At 43.2% G+C, this 18,346-nt stretch overlaps 3 protein-coding genes across 11 annotated transcripts in view; 2 read left to right on the top strand and 1 right to left on the bottom strand.

Annotated features, from left to right (window-relative positions):
• Positions 1–188: 188 nt before the first annotated feature.
• Positions 189–3,670, bottom strand: mtx2 (metaxin 2). Of its 3 annotated transcripts, none has more exons than XM_027018688.2 (10): positions 3,446–3,670; positions 3,049–3,096; positions 2,872–2,918; positions 2,668–2,740; positions 2,435–2,511; positions 1,638–1,730; positions 1,319–1,345; positions 1,060–1,185; positions 848–924; positions 189–760 (listed from the first exon to the last, which is right to left on the bottom strand). In XM_027018688.2, the coding sequence occupies exons 1-10, from the start codon at positions 3,483–3,485 to the stop codon at positions 556–558; spliced, it is 813 nt and encodes a 270-aa protein (XP_026874489.1). In that variant the 5' UTR covers positions 3,486–3,670; the 3' UTR covers positions 189–555. The 3 variants fall into 3 exon arrangements, with proteins under 3 accessions (XP_026874489.1, XP_026874490.1, XP_026874488.1); XM_027018689.2 differs by having other exon boundaries at positions 1,319–1,357; positions 2,872–2,876; XM_027018687.2 differs by having other exon boundaries at positions 1,319–1,357; positions 3,446–3,669.
• Positions 3,671–7,156: 3,486 nt separating this feature from the next.
• Positions 7,157–14,105, top strand: lnpk (lunapark, ER junction formation factor). 2 transcript variants are annotated; one of them, XM_035526817.1, is made up of 14 exons: positions 7,157–7,209; positions 7,654–7,704; positions 7,827–7,868; positions 8,087–8,274; positions 8,575–8,633; positions 9,586–9,626; positions 9,851–9,934; positions 10,057–10,108; positions 10,199–10,408; positions 10,962–11,067; positions 11,249–11,319; positions 11,513–11,677; positions 11,850–11,936; positions 12,579–14,105. In XM_035526817.1, exons 2-14 carry the CDS (start codon positions 7,678–7,680, stop codon positions 12,764–12,766), a joined length of 1,320 nt encoding a protein of 439 aa, XP_035382710.1. In that variant the 5' UTR covers positions 7,157–7,209; positions 7,654–7,677; the 3' UTR covers positions 12,767–14,105. The 2 variants fall into 2 exon arrangements, with proteins under 2 accessions (XP_035382710.1, XP_035382713.1); XM_035526820.1 differs by lacking the exon at positions 11,850–11,936.
• Positions 14,106–16,068: 1,963 nt separating this feature from the next.
• The window catches only part of atp5mc3b (ATP synthase membrane subunit c locus 3b), a 2,989-nt gene continuing 711 nt past the window's right edge, over positions 16,069–18,346 (top strand). Inside the window, exons 1-4 of one of the 6 annotated variants that reach the window (XM_027018681.2) lie at positions 16,069–16,141; positions 16,344–16,428; positions 17,109–17,183; positions 17,485–17,675. In XM_027018681.2, the coding sequence (XP_026874482.1) occupies positions 16,390–16,428; positions 17,109–17,183; positions 17,485–17,675 (305 nt within the window). In that variant the 5' untranslated portion in view covers positions 16,069–16,141; positions 16,344–16,389. The other 5 variants (XM_027018683.2, XM_027018682.2, XM_027018685.2 and 2 more) reach the window with 5 other exon arrangements.

Raw genomic sequence — 18,346 nt, 5'->3', positions numbered from 1 at the left:
ATTTGGAGTTGTTTGGATTCTTTAGTGCAGATAGTCCAGAATAATAACTAGCGTTAGCTAAGGCTGAAGTGCAGACTGTGAGGTTTATTTCTGGAGTATTTGTGTTCATACTAGTAAAACCATTCAGCAATCAAATCTAATCACACCTCTTCCTTCCTTAGTGTTTACATTTAAATAATACATGAGTATTGAGAAGCAGTGCAATTCTGATTTTAATATTTCAGTTTACACATTAATCCACAAATCAATAGGCCACAATGGAAAAAATCCAGAAATATTACACCTAATATGTATAGTTCAGTCTGTTCCTATAGTTGTACTGTTCCAGCAGGTTTCTATACATGACATTGCAACTGACAGGGGGGTTGAAATGTTGAGGAAGTTTATGACTAATGTCCACGTATTTTCTTCCACTGATCTCAGTAGACACACTAATAAATATAACAGTTATTCTATTATATAAACTAATAATTCTATTATTATTGTAATAATAATGATCGATTCACAATGACATCAATTCAGAGCAGTGGAGAGAGAGAATTTGGAGGTGTGACTTCAGAAAAGGGAGGGGCCTCTTGAGTACTGAGAGCCTGCTGATTGGCTGTCTTTGTCCTCTTCAAAATATGTCTGTTCAATTCGCCGACAGAAGGAGAGAAGGTTGCTGCAGGACTTTATCCTCTCGCTGAGCTCGTCAGTGGTCAGGCGAGTGGTCAGGATCGTGAAAAGGTGGCCGAACACTAGCGCGTCCAGCTCGGTCGGCCTGGAATCGTTTCGAGGAGACATGCCTTACACGTCGTAAAGCATTATAACGCAAGCATGAGCAGGCCTGAATGTGTAAATCGCTTACTGCTTATTGAAGAAGAAAGGTTGGGTTCCGAGTCGCTGCGAAAGAGCCTGACAACACTGACTGACATCCTCATACACCTGAGAGAAAAGGAAACAAACACAGCCGAGCACACTCGAGTCACTGCAGGAAACGCAGGTAGCTGTGGCGTGTGTAACAAACCACATTTATTTAACCACTTCCAGTCTAATACACTGCTCCGCATGCAGACCTACCTGTTCAAGACCTTTTCCTGCCCAGCCAATAGCATTCATTTTACGTCGTACCTCCCACTGCTTCTGATAGGCCAGGATGTGATTGAGGGGCCAAGAATATGGACTACTGTAGCGTTGCCTAGTGATCTAAACAAACATGAATACAACTCAGCTGTGGATGATTTTGTAGTAAAGGCTATGTCACATGGAATAACATGATCGCCTTCATGTTTGTGTCTTTTAAAGAGCATGACTGTGTTTGTCCTCAAGTGTAACATACCTCTGAAGCTGTGGTATCGTCACACCACTGAATATACAACTAGACAGAAATCCAAACACACACACACACACACACACACACACACATACACACACAACTTACAGTGGGCAACATTTAGTGGAGTGTAGTCAGGGTAAGGTAATAACAGTTTTGTATAGGAGTAATAATCAGCACGCATGATAAATCTCTGGTATAACTCTCTGCCACAGAATGCAGGTGTGTTTGGGAAGGGGCTGGGAGCATGCAAGGGGCGGGGCCAGGTGCACACAGGGGGCAGGGGCAGGTGCATGCAGGGGGCGGGGTCTATGCTGAACTCTACCTCAGCTGTGAGCAACATGTTGTTGACCAGCTCCATGTAGGCTTTCATTTCTGCCCTCTGGACATCGTCCAGGCCGTCACTCAAAGAGTGTCCCTGCAGGACAAAGTGTGTCCATATCAGGCATTTGAAATGTACAGTTTGTGTTCATGTGGAGAAAGAGAAACAGTGAGAAGGGTCTCGAGCACATGGTCACACTTCATGCACACGGTCATACCTTGCACACACGGTCATGCCTCACGGTCATACCTCGCGCACACGGTCATGCCTCACGGTCATACCTCGCGCACACGGTCATGCCTCGCGGTCATGCCTCACGGTCATACCTCGCGCACACGGTCATGCCTCACGGTCATACCTCGCGCACACGGTCATGCCTCACGGTCATACCTCGCGCACACGGTCATGCCTCACGGTCATACCTCGCGCACACGGTCATGCCTCACGGTCATGCCTCACGGTCATACCTCGCGCACACGGTCATGCCTCACGGTCATACCTCACGCACACGGTCATGCCTCACGGTCATACCTCGCGCACACGGTCATGCCTCACGGTCATACCTCACGGTCATACCTCACGCACACGGTCATGCCTCACGGTCATACCTCACGTACACGGTCATACCTCACGGCCATACCTCACGCACACGGTCATACCTCACGGTCATACCTCACGCACACGGTCATACCTCATGGCCATACCTCACGCACACGGTCATACCTCATGGCCATACCTCACGCACATGGTCATATCTTACGGTCATACCTCACGCACATAGTCATACCTCACAGTCATACCTTTGCTTTCGTGAACTGCACAATGGGCCCTAGCTCTGAAACAACCTGGTTACCAACATGGATAAAAGGAACCTTTCCTGTAAAAGGAAAAGACAAAAGAGAAATGTTTGTGTCGCGCTCTGACATCTTGCATAGAGTTAAGATGACTGCAGGGAGCTGCACCCTCTCAAACACACTCCAGAAAGTAGGCAGCCTCGAAATATGAGCACACGGAAAGATGAGCACGGCATTACCGGAGGGTGACATGTACTCAGCGTTGGCACGGCAACACACTCGCACTGGAAGGCCACACATCCTTAGGTATGCCTGAGGGACAGAGGAAAGCATCAGTACTTAACCTACCAGTCACAAACACAACAGGGAGAGAGAACTTTGGCAGTGGGTTTAAAATGTGACAGAGAGAGGATTTGTGTCTGTGTCTTTATTTTTCCATTTACCTGAACTGCCAAGGAGGACGCACAGTCAGACAGCAGGATTTGATCCTCTGGGGGAAGAGGGGAGAGAGGGAGGGAGGGAGGGAGGGAGGGAGGGAGAGAGAGAGAGAGAGAGACAGCAAACGTTGGCTGGGGTTTAATAAATGGGGGGCTAATATTAGAGTGCATGACCTTGGTTACCTCGCAAAGGCTGATAGAGAGTCGCATTTTGAGGCCACGGCTCTGCGGCTGTAGAACAGAGGGAAAGTCAAACACATCATACACATCAATCATATGCAAAGTCTGTTATGCGTACTTGGAGCAAATGTACATTCAGCATTCATGTGCAGCTGAAGTGCAGCCACAGACATATAGACAACGCTCAGTGCCAGAGCTTCCTACCTGCACATGCTGTAAGGAGGCAGAGCCAACACACGTAAATAAATACACTGATGAATGAATAAACTGAACAGCTGTGAGTACAGCAACGTGATAAACGCAGCGACGGCCGAAAGACACGCCGTGAGCATTCAGGCTTTTGGTTTATTCTGTAAATTATTACGTCCCCTTGCGTACGCAAAGGCGTGAAGTCACTGACCTGCGATCTGCGACACAAAAGCTTCCGCGGCGAGGGACATACTGACGTCCAACGGGGAAGTCCGACACGTCTCAAAAAAACAACGAAGGCTGGTCAACTTTTACACCAAAACGTGTCAACCGTTCACACAAGAGCTGATAAACTTTTACACCAAAACGATAAACCGTCCACACAAGGACAAGGAAAGGAAGCGACGTGCTCTGGCTGTGACGTCACCACGACGCATTTCCTGCCCCCTGACCAATCGCGCGTACCCACTTCCTTCTTTCGCAATATGAAAAGCCCCGAGTGTTCATCGCACTCATCCATAACAAAAGTATCTTTATTATATATTTTATACAGACTATTATATATTTGCCAGCGGCAAAAGTAGTTTAATTCTAACAAAACTATATCGATTGCATTTTTTGTTGCTGTTTTTGATGCGCGATTGTTTTTACCTCCACGTAAATGCATACCTGTATAACAGACAAACTGCGACAGACTTGTGTCATCAGTCGGGAATGATTTTATTACGTCTCTTTGTCTCTGTGCCAGGTTAAAAAGTGTGAAACAGCATCCCTCATTTAATCCTTAGAGGGCTATTTTAGATTTTCACTATATACAATTTTAAAAACGTTCATTTTAAGGTGACTTTTACTGGGCTATTCGTCCAATTGTGACATTGCGGTATTTTTCCTTGTTTCCGATAATTTATTACTATTTAGGCTAAGCTACGGCACAACCCTGAACCAGAAATACTGATATAAAACATTTATGTAGGATTTAATGATTGTTCACTTTATGACAATTACAGCCAAACTCTTTTTATAGGCAAAAATGCATGTCTGTAATAGACTATTATTTGATGTCTGTATGATGTGAGTATGATATAGGGTCTAAGAATTGATTTTTAAATGCTGAAAATAGACTAAATGTAAGAACTCAGATTGCTAGTTTGTATTCGCATCTTTATTAGCATTTATTGTAGCTCGATAAAATAAAGCAAAAGTAAAAAAAAAAAAAAAAAAAAAAGGTTAACAGAAATAATGAATTACAGTTGTCTTAAAGATAGACTTTAATTTCAACACAACATTGCACATAATGATATGAAGATTTTCCGTTTAAAAAATGACACCCTTTTTCGCTCATTACACTCTTGAAGCTTTAATGAGCTGCAGTCTGATTGTTTCATGCAAAGCGCGTCTACGCTGTTAAAAGGAGGCGAAACATTAATCCGGAACGCAACCTGAGGGGCAAGCAAAAACAATTCACAAAGAATTCATACAAAACACAGTCTAGATCAAAGTTGAACAAAATAATTCATTTTGATTACGTTTAACGTTCTAAAGGCCAAATTAAGCCTATGTGGCCATCCTTATATTACTTATTCTATTCTATTTTAGCGATTTTACATCTTACCTGCAACTTGTTTGATAGTGATGATGAAATTTAAATCCGTACGGAAGGCATTGCTAGTAATTCTACTTTTAACGATCTAATATCGGACAAATGGAAGCTCAAGGAGGACGCTTTTGCATCGCCCATATACCCCCCTAAAACCGAATCTGTGACTGTGGCTTCCAAACACACATTCGGTTCTACAGGGTATATATAGACGACGGAACAGAGCTTAGCGGACATTTACCCTATAAAAAACCCGAAAGATTAAAAAAAAACATGTGCTGCCGCCCACAGCTTCGATAGTCTTCAGAATTCGTTGCATTTTCCTTGCATCATTACATTAGTTTTAAGCTGCAACAGATTTGTAAATTATTGCGTCAAGTCACATAACATATATAATAGAAGAAACGAATAATATGCTAAATATTTCGATGCAAATAACGTATGCCTATATTGTAAATTGCTAGGCTATTTCTGAGAGTTCAAATTGTAAGCATCTCACGTGAACTATCAGAGGTGCTGTAATTAAGATTATATTGCTATGTAGTATCATCTAGTTTTGCCCTGTTAGACTGTAAATAACATTTTAATTATTTTATTTGAAGCGCATTCCAAATTCTGTAAAAATACATGAATGTTTTAGTCTTAAAATTGTCATTGTACTTAAATTCTTCCGAATAATTTTCTTTCTTTCTTTCTTTCTTTCTTTCTTTCTTTCTTTCTTTCTTTCTTTCTTTCTTTCTTTCTTTCTTTCTTTCGCTCTCTCTCTCTCTCTCTCTCTCTCTCTCTCTCTCTCTCTCTCTCTCTCGCCTTTCCTCACCGCAATGCAGTAAAGTAATAAATTGCGAGAAGACGCTCCCGTTCACTTCTTCTGTTCAAACATAAATTCGCCTCAAGCAAACACATTAAGACAATTACTAAAGTGATCTTATAACCCTAAATACAGAGTTGATATAATGTATTTTATTATTTTTATTTTAGTAATAATTTTCGTGGATGAAAGATTTGTCGGAAAATAATGCTGTCTGTTAATTAAATAGTAAAATTAAATTAAAGGGATGCACAAGCTATTTCCACCTGAAATAGTGAAATTTTACATGTTTACGTTTTCTCAGTTATATAAACGTGTGCAGCTTTTTCATCTGTGAAAAGTATCTTCAATTACCTTAAACAATCAGATCAAATTAAATAGAATAGGTTATTATGTAAACGTTAAAGTCTTGAGTAAGGTGGAAAAAATACAATACTTACCATGTGACGTATGGTATTGTTGGTCTTTTAAAGCATTTATTTAAAAATATTTTTGTTCAACGGATCAGTTGCGCTGCAAACCCATCAGGACGCGTCGAACACCGAAGTATCCAGCGCGTGAGCGCGTGGGAAAGAGAGAAAAGGGGCCAAAATTGCCATGAGCTCCTCGCGTCTGATCTGTGGCGTCCAATGACGGACGCGCGAGCCTCGTAAAGCAATTTTACTACCTTGGCTGTAAATCAAGCTCGAGCTTGGATACCTTAGAAACAGCGCAGATTTTCTGTTGCACAATGGCGAGGGCCAACCGACCGCCGAAATTCACACCCAACGAAAAGGACTATATGGAGACGCACATAAAATACATTACAAAGCACGAAACGCTTTTGGAAAGCACTGAATTGCAAGGCACCGTACAGAATACCGAACAATATCATTGTTTCTTGCTTAGTCGGCCAATGCACATTGAAGCTTAAGTAGTATTAAAACCGTCTAACAAATGCCCCCCCCCCCCTTTCCCCTGTGAGTTTCAAAAAATAATAAACAGACAAAGACAAGCTGGATTGTGTTTTCTGCTTGAACTGACTGCTTGATCAGTTCATCTGGCTGTTTTGATCATTGCATGTATGTACAATTATATGTGTAGAACTGTTATGCCTAACTTAATATTTACTCAGTAGATTAAGACGATTTTGTTTCCATTGTTTCAGCGACTAACCAGTCAAGAAATAAACGTAACAAGGACGTGTCTACGGTTTACATAAAATCATCATCATCATCATCATCATCATCATCATCATCATCATCATCATCAACAGCACACAGTTTGCATTTTTAATTTTCGCTACAGCTCCATCGCAGAAAAAGCTCTCAAGTATTAACATTTGGGGGGACGGTTGTTGACGCTCTCCCCGGCCTTCTTTACTGTATTCTCCATAATATATTTTGAAACCGGGTCTTTTTTGTCGAGACAGAACAGCTTTTTCCGTGGTGCAACGATATTCTATCTTTCGCAGGCAGGGTTTGGGCCGGACTTTTATTCTGACGACCGCACGGTAACTGTCCCCGGAAGTCCAGTTATGCGCTAGTTCACAGTCACCCTTCTAGGCTCCGGCTGCTGGCGGTCGTACTGGGTAACCCGATAATTATGCTCTTTTACTGTGTCTTGCATGCAGTTTTTATACAACTGTGCGCCTATTGTCCTAAACCTTGCTGTCTACCGTATTCTAGGGAATAGTTTAGCAGCGTGCATCCAGCTGTTTGTTGATATCTAGGCTACTTGTTGACGAAGTCCCGATGATAGTTAGCAACATGTGACTCAAAACAGATCACCTAGTTTCTCTTGTTAGTCAGGAAAGAAGAGTCTAGCGATAATGAAAGGGCCCTGCACTCACAGATAATGTTTTCTATCCGATAGATAGATGTGGTGTAATGGGTAGTCCTGCTTTGCACGATCTGCCAGAGATGCCTGTCACTTTAGGCTGTCACTTTAGGTTGTCATGCAAAGAGAAGTGCTCTCTTGACCTGGAGGAAAACGCAGTCTCACAACACATGTGCTGTGATTTGCTGGATTGCAGGTGCAGCAGAGGCCAACAGCAGTAATGGGAGCCTTACTCTCCCGGTGGAAGGTGCGTGTTTATCACCAAGCCATTCTTTTTTTGAACATTTAGGAGACTGACTGAATTATTCGTGCCACCTAGGAAGGACTACGCAAATACTGTCACTTTTCTTTTTTTCTGTGCTCTTTCAGGCAAAGCCTACCACAGTGGAGCTGTTGGAGGAACTAGATAAGGTAGGCTATAGAATATGAATGTGTCTCGCAAAGGTGTCTCATTTTCTCTGCACTCTCCCTTCTGTGCTGACCGCTTGATCGGCAGGTTGAGGTGTCAGCTCGACTGACTTTGTTAGTTCAGTGTTAGGCGGTGGTGTTGGTCCAAGTTTGAGCACCCCCTACCCCCAGCTGTTCCTGCCAGTTAGCGTAATGGGCTGCGTTTGGCGTTGTATTTGTAGGAAATCAAAGACCTCGACGAGTTCCGTGCGAAGAACCAGCGCCTGCAGAAGTTGTGGGTGGGCCGGCTTCTCTTCTACTCAGCAGTGCTGTACCTGCTCACCTGCATGTGTGTCTACTACCTGTACCTGCCTGAGCAGTGGAGCACCCGCCTCTACACTGCCCTTCCACTGCTCCTCTTCCCAGCGCTGTGAGCGTCAAACGCACCCCCCGGCACACGCCACAGCCCCGCATCCTGTCCTGAAAGGCATCAGCACTACACAGTTTAGGGCCTGCATTAATAAACCTGCTTAGCTCATCTGAAACCTTTAGGACGCTTTGTGATTTGGTCTTACGGATGGGTTTACTGACTTTCAGTGCTATAAGCCACACTTCGTTTTACAAGATTGCAGACACACCAACATGGACGTGTGTTAGACACACATTACGGTTATTGTGCTTTCAGTCGTCATGTCATTTTTTTTAATGTACTTTTTCTCTCTCTTTGCAGTGTGTGGTTTGCACGCAAGCTGCTCATCTTCCTCTTCTCCAAACGTACAGAGAGAAACAGTGAGTGTGTGATTTTGATTTGTGGGATTCTGGTGGATTGTGCTTCCTTGCTCTGTCCAGGAGACACACGTGTGCCAGAACTGGTATCTGTTTCTGATGGGCCTTGATCATCAGCCAATGGAGGGTGTGTTTTGAAATCAGAGAGCTCTGCTGAGTGCCTGCAGGACTAAGAAATTACAGTGCTTCCTGAACTACAGAAGCTCTATTAAACATCAAAATCAAAAATCAAAATGTATTTATATTTACAGCAGATGTTGTCAAAAAGCAGCTTTACAAATGTCCAAAGTCCAAGCCCCCAGTGAACAAGCCAAGGGTGACTGGCAAGGAAAAACTCCCTAGAGCACAAAGAAGAAAACCTGAGAGGAACTCAAATGTCCAAAACATTAAAAATTTGATTTGTATATTTATTTAAAATGATCTGTCTACAGTAATTGAGCATTCCATCACTGTACGAAGAGAGAGGTTTCTGGTGCTTCTTCACATTAAGAAACTGTATGTTACCTGGATGTTTGAGAGATTCTGTCTTAAATCTATTTTGAACAGGGCCACGCCCATGTGAGGGACTACAAAGCTATTTGATCCTTCACATGAGCTGCACTTTATAGAAAAAAAAACAAAAACCATTACTTTCATAAATATTTTTTGCTACTTTTTGGTGGCAAAAATGATTAGTTTCTCCTTTAAATTCCTTTTTTTTAAATACCACTTCATCACCACAGGTCAGATTTGCCCATTGACCTGTGCTGGGTTTCTTGCTTTTTAGTGGAAGCATGGTGAGTGCTTCCAGTGGATAGTTTGATTTTACTAATGGCTGAAAAGTGCTTTGGCACTCCGAGAGTTGGTTTGCTAACACGCCAAGTAATTGTTTGAATGATCAGGTCGATGAAGCTGATGGTTTTGTTTGCACATTATGACGGGCCATTTGCCAATGCACGTTTACTCTTTGTTTCAGATGAAAAATTAGAGGATTTAAAATCAGAGAAAAGAAAAATAGTAAGTGTGGTTTTTTTTTTTCCATTTGCAGTTGCTTGGGCATGTGTGGAATGACACGAGTCATAATGTGTGCGCTAACATATCATTTTCCATGATTAATTTTAAACATGCAGTTCAGTGTAGTAATGCTGTTGTTGGAAATTAGAACGCATTAGCCTGAATGAAAATACAGCACCTGACTGCGTGTCCTTTTAAAACAAGGTTAATTAGATTTTTCTTTACAGCTTGAAGAGGTAATGGAAACTGAGACGTACAAAAATGCCAAGCTAATTCTGGAGAGATTTGACCCTGAATCAAAGGCAAACGTGGTGTGTCATCACTCTGTGTAAAAACTACTGTAACCAGAACCCTTAACAATAAATCCTTTGGGTCTAAATGGCTGATGGTAATGCATAACTCATGAAAAATAATGTGTTACTTATTTTAATAGGAATCGCAAGCTACTCCAACTCAACCTCGTATGACTCCCAAACCAGGCCAAGGTTTGTATTAATATTAAGGTATCCAAGCTTGTGTTTGTGTGTTTGTGTTAAGATTCTAAGCGTCTTGCCGCCGTTTTGCGTTATCCAAAGATGTTAGACAACGTCACGTTGCCATGGCCACTCCAGGACCCATGCCCCGCCCCGTGACCCCTGGAGCCACACCCCTTCGCGCGGCACCCGGGGGCCCTCCAGAGAAAGGACTGGCTGCTTCCACCTCCAGCCCGGCAGGAGCCAGTGCCATGGAAACCCCGCCCTACATGAGGAGGATCGTCAGTCCCTATTCGCCAGCACCAGGGACAGGTGAGACGCGCCCATATGCATGCGCAGTGTATATGTGGAGCATTCTTACGTGTGTGTGTGTGTGTGTGTGTGTCTCTATCTCTCGCATGCACGTGTGCACACAGAAAACTCTTCCCTGTCATTTCACTAAACCACTTACTCACATGCTTACAAACTACAGTTCTCACGAATAACAGTACTGCACACTCGGCGAAGAAATGTGAGTCCGGAGGAGTGCCAGGTATCGTTCCCTCTTCTGGAGACCTCCAGAAGCCTGGAGCGATGTATTAATACCAGATTAACTTCCCTTCCAGGGATCAAGTGTTGTATGGATCAATCCAGCGCACACGTTCATCTAAACGTTTTAGTAATCGGTAGACGGCTCAGAGCTTAGCACTGTTAACAGGTTTACCACTGAAACATAGCCAGCAGAGCCCGCAGCCGTGTGTTAGCCTGGGGGAAGCAGAGCGGTCCTCAGAGCCCAGCAGTGACGCCATGGTCAAAGAAGGAACTTTAACGTGTGATGATGCATTGTGGCGGCGGCGATGATGATGATGATGATGCCCCCTTGCAGGCATGTACCCCCCAGGCCCGCCACTGGCTCGGCCCGTGCTCCCACGAGAGCGTGGTGCAGTGGACCGGGTCATCGAGTACCTCGTCGGAGATGGACCTCAAAACAGGTATTTACACAGATGGATGCTTGTGCGCACATTTGTCTAGACATATACGTAGCCCTTCTGTAACCAGTCTGAGATGATTTTCAGGAATATGGTTTTATGTTTAACTCAAATAGCTAGAAGTACCAGTGTAAACAGCATTAAAGCTTGCTGGCTTTAACACTCACACACACTCTCTGCCCAGATACGCTCTGGTTTGTCAGCAGTGCTTCTCTCATAATGGCATGGCCCTGAAGGAAGAGTTTGAGTATTTGGGTAAGATATTAATGCACTGTCAGCACTGAACAGTGTATAGCCTGAAGGGTGTATATAAATATAGTTTTGTGTGTGTGTGTGTGTGTGTGTGTGTGTGTGTGTGTGTGTGTGTGTGTGTGTGTGTGTGTGTGTGTGTGTGTGTGTATGTATGTGTATATGTGTGTATGTGTGTGTGTATGTGTGTGCTCCTCAGCCTTTCGCTGTGCGTATTGCTACTTCATGAACCCAGCACGGAAGACTCGGCCACAGGCACCCCGGCTCCCGGAGTTCAGCTTCGAGCGCCGACTCCGCTCGGACTCACCAGACCCGCAAGCCACTGCAGCCGCGGATCCTCCAGGACAGAGCGACACCCATGAAGGTAACCCAGATACACTTTACATGCTTAAATCACTTGCCTCGCTCGCAGGTCTCTGGTCCAAGGTTGCCCTGCAAAGTTCATTGTCAGTTCACTGTCGGTTCATTTTGAATGCACGCATGAGAGAGAGAATGTGTTTTAAGTTGCACATTTTGTTTGTGTATGTCTGTTTTAGAGAGTTTAATGTCGAATCGTCGCTCCCATTCCTCCTTGGGTGTTGCACCCTGGAGCAAAGTCCACAGTTTCAGGAGAAATCCCACAGGTCCTAGTCCCCACACCCTCTCACCCACTGAACTGAAGGAATCACACGCATCTGTAACGGTTTTACTTGCTTACACACTCGCACACTAGTACACATTGGAAAGCACGCTCCTGCCACCAGCATTAGTCACTGTTCTAAAAGCAGCTCGCACATGTGCAGCCTCAGACTGTCTTGTTGATTTAAGCTTGTGTGTGTATGGCCACGTGTGTGCAAGGGTGTGGGATACATATTATTGCATGTATAGCGGGTGGGTTTTCCATGTACAGTCTGAGACTAACAGGGTGTTATGTCCCACTGTTTCAATCTAACTGCTGAAGTATGTTCTTTCTCAGCAGTCTCACTGACCCATCTGGTGTTTGGTGGTTTGCGTTTTCAGTTCACTTCAGCACTTTGGGATCTCTGTGTGTGTGTGCGTGTGTGTGCGTGTGTGTGCGTGTGTGTGCGTGTGTGTGCGTGTGCGTGCGTGTGTGTGCGTGTGCGTGCGTGTGTGTGCGTGTGCGTGCGTGTGCGTGCGTGTGCGTGCGTGTGCGTGCGTGCGTGTGTTGTTTTTTTTTTGTTTTTTTTTAATTCCTTATTTGTTTACTTTATTTGATGATTTTCTGATTAATTGATCTCAGTGACATTAGTGATGTATCCTTGCAGATGTTCTGGAGTCCACCCCGTCTGCTGACCTGCCGGAGCCAATCTTAGATGAAGCCACGCCCACACGTGAGGAAGGCACGGATTTGCCCCGCCCTCCACGTAGCCCCTCTCCCTCACAGGAGTCTCAGCCAGAGAATCAAGAAGGGGTCACTCAGAAGACACAGCTGGAAGAAGAGGAGTTGAACTAAGTTTTTTCGTTAGTCGATGCTCCATATGCTATATTTTAAGCCTTTAGCAAGTTCACAGCAGCTGTTAACTTATTGCCTAATATGTGTCCTGCTGGATTTTATTTGCACTAGTTTGTTTTTGCCATATTTAATTTTGTAGCATTGCCTGTTTAGGCAAGTACAAAGGTACCATGATCTGAATTATAAAAAAGATTAAAAAAAAACAGACCAATGATTTTAGTGCTGCCATCTTCTGGACAACGTTGTGCATCACACTGAGGTCCAAGCAGCCAATAGTAGTTAAGTATGTAGTGTTATCATAAACAGGAGTATAGACAACGTCACTGTTACAGATAAAAGTGGAGTGGCCATTTTAATAAACTTCCTTGTCAGAAGCCAAACTCTGTGAGGCAAAGTTGAAAGTTGATGTAGGCCAGTGTGAAATTTGTCTCCCAAACTACAGTAAAGGGAGAATAGTCCCATTTAAACAGATGGGCATCATGTTTACTGTTGGGTACATTTTAAGCACGAATTCCATTTTGATCAACTCATCAAAACACTGATTTTGTAAGTCTTAATGTATTTTTAGTAGTTGGTCCTAAATGCTTGGTCAGTTGCAATATTTTATTGAAATCTTGGGTTTGTTTTGATTGTATTGTTGTGTTTTAGGCCTAAAGGCCATTCCCATCATCTGATTATTTTAAGCTCTCTAGTGCCTTCCTGCTGAGATGAGCTGGGCTGTTTCCCCTCCCGTGGGTATACTGCAGCCATGCAGCCAGATCCAGACATTACAACAGCTGCAACGGCAGAGGCTACCAGCCGAGAGCAGTGCACCCAACGAAACGTGCAATATGCCTGTTTACCACGTTCAGTGTGTGTATTTACCATGTTCAATATGTGTGGTTACCAGGTACTTGGTAATCACAAGCTGTGGTGGTGTTTGGCAGTTTGTAACTGCCTTTGTAATCCAGCTTCACAGTCCACATGGAAACTTTATGCTGCATGAACAAATACGTTATTAATTTTTAGTTTGTTTATTGTTGAAAAGGAGGTGTAATGCTTCCAGTGGTTATATGCTTCTAACAGTTTATCGTAGGTGAGTGATTCTGTCAGACTGACTCTGATATCTGATAAGAGTAAGCGACACTGGCGATCATGACGACGCTATCGTCAGTTCCTCCGGAGGGGTAGTTCAATCCCGTCTTCAGTCGGATGATGCTGCTTTGTCACAGTTTGGTGCAGCAGTTTGGTTCCATCTAAATGCACATAGGTCCTGTTAGGTGTCTCTGTGCGTGATAGCTGTGTTTACACTAGTGTACATCTGCATGGCACATCTAATAAAGGTTCTTTTTATAAAGCATGTGATTGTGTGTTCATCTTTTGAGACATTTAGACAGTGTGACTTTTATGATTAATATAGTTTCCAAAAGAGTGGGAAATGTGTTCTGTTTCAGTGTAGGTTAGCTTTGATTGGTGCAGTTGGCCAGCAAAGCACTGTGGAAGCTATTGTAGCAGTATTGAGCCTGGCGTGCCATTATTATGGGGTGGGACCAGAGGCTGTGAACAGGGCATTCAATGCTGTGGCCTAGTGACATCATTGGTCAATAACTCAAATATTTCTCAATGTACTGTTTTATTTACTGTTATGATTATGTACTGTATAATAAGATCAAATTCAGTTGTGTACAGTACATTCTAGTGAAACGTTAGTTAATTAGTGATTGGTTTCAATCTTTCAGAATTCAGTGTGAGATGAGGATACTTGAGCAAAGCCATGACTGCCGTCAGTGTTTACCAGGGTTCCTGTAGTCAGGGCACAGTGCACAGTGCACATTTCTGCAGTTTATTACAAAATAATGCAACACCATTCTGCAACGATGAAATGACAGTGAATTCAGATCATGTGTTTAATTTTCAGGTGTACAAATAATATGCACATGCAGGCTGGAAACCCATCTATTTCTGGATTATTTAAATGAACACTGACCCTGCTCCTATGTTGACTAATTAAAACTCTAGTACTTATTGTAGGGTATTGTTTATTGGGGTGATGTGGACTCCTCCTATGTTGACTAACTCTAGTACTTATTGTTTATTGCAGTGATTGCTGTTTGAAATAAAGCTTATGAATTTTGCACTTCTAGGCATCAGCAGTGATCCCCGCATTTCTACAGTATTCTAGTTCATTGGTATGTTGGACTCTAACCTACTGTACTGTACTAGGATGTACTCTATGAGAAAATGACAAAGCACTTTTGTAGGTCGCTCTGGATAAGAGCGTTTGCTAAATGCCGTGTAAAATATGGATTTGTACTTTAAAAATCCCAGGCACAATTCAGCTGTAGGTAGGATTGCTCAAAGTGAATGAAAACTGTTTTCTTGCAAATCCATATGCATTCTCAAATGGGAAAAGGTGAAGCAAAGTTTTTCGAGGAGTGGACCGTTCCAGTGGAATCAACATTGTTTTGGATGCTTTAAAAGAGCAGCAAGTCATTTTTACCACCAAAAAGTAGCACATGGTATTTATGAAAGTGTTTGTTTGTTTATTTGTTTTATTTACCTTTTTCTATAAAATGCCACTCACATGAGATGTAGTCTTCAAATGAAACAGAGCAGGTCCCGCACATGGAGATGGCCATGTTTAAAACAGATTTAGTACAGAATCTCTGAAATAGCCTCTAGGTGTAAGAATAGCTGTTTCATTAAGTAACATTAAGTAATGCACCATCATACACATATAGTAGAAACATTTTTTCTAATGAAAGTGAAATCTAGGATAAGGTTTTGTAATATAATAATTATAGCATCCATCTTTTGTGGAAAAAATAAGATGTACTGTAGAAATTCATCTCAATTTAGACTAAGGCAGGACTTCTTATGCTCTTACATAGGCAGTTATCCTGTAAGATTCTTGCTTCTATCATTAGTAGGTTCATAGGTACTTTTTTTTCTGGAATTTTTTTTAACATTTTGGAAGTTAATAGTTAATTTCGACCTACTAATGGAGCCAGTACAACATTTTATGTTTGCTTGTATTCTTTTGTTGTGTTATTTGTTTGTTTTTTGTTTTTTTTTACATAGAATAACATTCTTCCTTGTGATAATCTTCAAATGTCATTATTAAACATCTGAAAAATATTTGTACAAATTGTAGTTTTTGGGATCGTCACAACACACAGTGAAAGGTTTCTAAAACCCACAACATACACAGTGAATAACAGAAATGACTCTTAAACTGATTCCAGTACAGGTCCCATTGCCTCTTCTGTCCCAGGCTTCACTTCCAATAAAGTTTGCAGTGAATTACCTTCAGTTACGCAATATTAGCATCCGGGACCTTAAATTGCGTGTCGGGCATGCGTAGTGGGTTCTCGGCGGTCCGACCTCTGCATCCCGGTGAGTGAAGGCGAGCGAAGCAGTCTATGCATCTTAAACATATTAATCTAGTGCCATCTTCATCTTTCAAACGTGTCAACATCGACCGATCTGGCATGTTAATGCCCTGCCGGTCTTAATGCATGAGCAACAGGTGTTTATCCGCGGCAGGTTGTGGATGTGTATTGAAACGTTTCATTGACCTTAACTGTTAACAATCCAGGTTATTCTTCCCAGCTGACTGAAACGGTCACCCAGTTTTGTTGAAGATGTACGCCTGTGCGAAGATCGTGTGTACGCCTGCACTGGTACGTTTTTGTGCGTTTTCAGTAATCCCAAATTACCTTTCGTGCACTAGCTGTGATGGTGTCTGGTACTTTGTGCAAAGGGCCTATTGAACTTGACTTGCCCCTGTGGAGGCGTTGCTTACAATCTGGTCTTATAGACCAATCTATAAGCGCAGGGTTGGGTTCATCTATGTGCAGTAGCTCTCGGGTTTGTTTTCACATCCTACAAGCGCAGGGTTGGGTTCATCTCCTGCTTGAAGCTAGCTGGATTGCTAATGTATGAAGTGCAATCCCTTACTCAAGGTCATTTTCCTTTGCCGCTAACGGAGGCGTTATTTTCTTGTATGAAAGTGTAGGACGAAACACCCCCCCCCCCCTTAATAATGTAAGTTGCGGGTAACGTATGTTAATATTTGTCCATTTCCTCCATCTGGTAAGCCAGCTCTGCTAAATGTTGGCTTGATTAAAACTCTTCAAAAAGCTCTGCACCTAAGACAACTTTAAATTATAAGCAAGTTTAAATTGTGAGCATTTGTGCTAGCTCCCTAGCTGGATAACGAGCGTGGTACCACCCACCTGGTAAGGTGTTTGGAGGTGCTTTGAGACTGATGTCCCACAGACTGGGAGTCTAACACGACTCTGTTTGTCCTTAATATCTGGTTTATTGTACAGTTCAGCTCACCTTGACTTTTCTCTGTTAGGTTCGCTCCGGCTCCAGGGCGCTGTACAGACCCCTGTCTGCCTCCGTGCTTTCCAGGCAAGATGTCAAATCCGAGGTGAGTTCAGGCTACTTACTTGTTTTACTTTGCGGTTTCATTACAATCAGCCATTGGTTGTGTGCACCCTCCAATAGATGAGACAATTTTAGACCAAAAATGCTTGTCTGCTCATATGCCATATGCCATATGATGGCCATACAATAGCCATACAGGCAGGGTTAAATTTCACTTGCATCATTGGTATTGTTTTATTTTTATGACTGAGCAGTCAGCAGTTTTATGATTTTCAGTATTGCCCTATGATTTTGGGTATGGTGGATGTTGCTCGTTGTTAATTTGCCCAGATCTCTTGCAACAGGCTAGTCCAGTCCTCCTTCCCCAGAGCACTGTATCCCAGGTTGCACTGCGAGGTTTCCAGACAAGTTCGGTGAGCCGTGACATCGACACGGCGGCCAAATTTATCGGCGCCGGAGCCGCCACTGTAGGCGTGGCCGGATCTGGGGCCGGAATCGGGACGGTGTTTGGCAGTCTCATCATTGGATATGCAAGGTACAGTCGATCTAGGAACAACAGCACCACAGCTAGGAAAGGCAGTGTTCAATGAGCTGAAACCCGCCCCACTGATACGAGTGCCGTACAAACCCCAAATTGTCATTGGCCTGTTTATTAAAGGCAATTAAATGAATACCTTTTGGGATCAGTCATAACTTGGGACATTTGTCAGTTGGATGAGGATGCCCCAGTGCTTGAATCCTGGTTTCTTGCACCAGCGTCTGGTACTTGAATGAAGGTTTTCTCCATTGGAACATGGTGCTCTGATGCGCTGAGAGAATCACTGAGCATGTGCGTGTGTTTCCACTGCTGACCTACATGCTGTTGGCTTTTATGAAAACCGGTGTCTTGCTCGGCTCCGGTCACTGACGAGACGCTTGGATGTCTCAGTGAGCTCATCTGAGACCAGCATGTCTCTGCTTGGCTTAGAAGCGGAGTTGAGCTCGAAGATCGCAGGGCAATTCCCGCTCAAGCCAGTGAAGCATTGTGTGAACTGAGGTCCGCTTTCCCCAAATTTAGCTGATCACCTTCGGTGTATGTGGTGTTTATTTGTTTGTACTGGAGCTGCAAGACTAATGTAGCTGGATGCTGTTTCACTGGAAATGCACGCACAAACCTTCTTTAACTTTTCAAATGTTGAGCTACTTCTTAAAAACAGATTTTTGAAT

The sequence above is a fragment of the Electrophorus electricus genome, chromosome 1, assembly GCF_013358815.1.
Source record: "Electrophorus electricus isolate fEleEle1 chromosome 1, fEleEle1.pri, whole genome shotgun sequence".
Classification (NCBI taxonomy): Eukaryota; Metazoa; Chordata; class Actinopteri; order Gymnotiformes; family Gymnotidae; genus Electrophorus; species Electrophorus electricus.
Note: the sequence above shows the minus strand (reverse complement) of the source record. Positions and strands in the feature narration are given on the sequence as shown.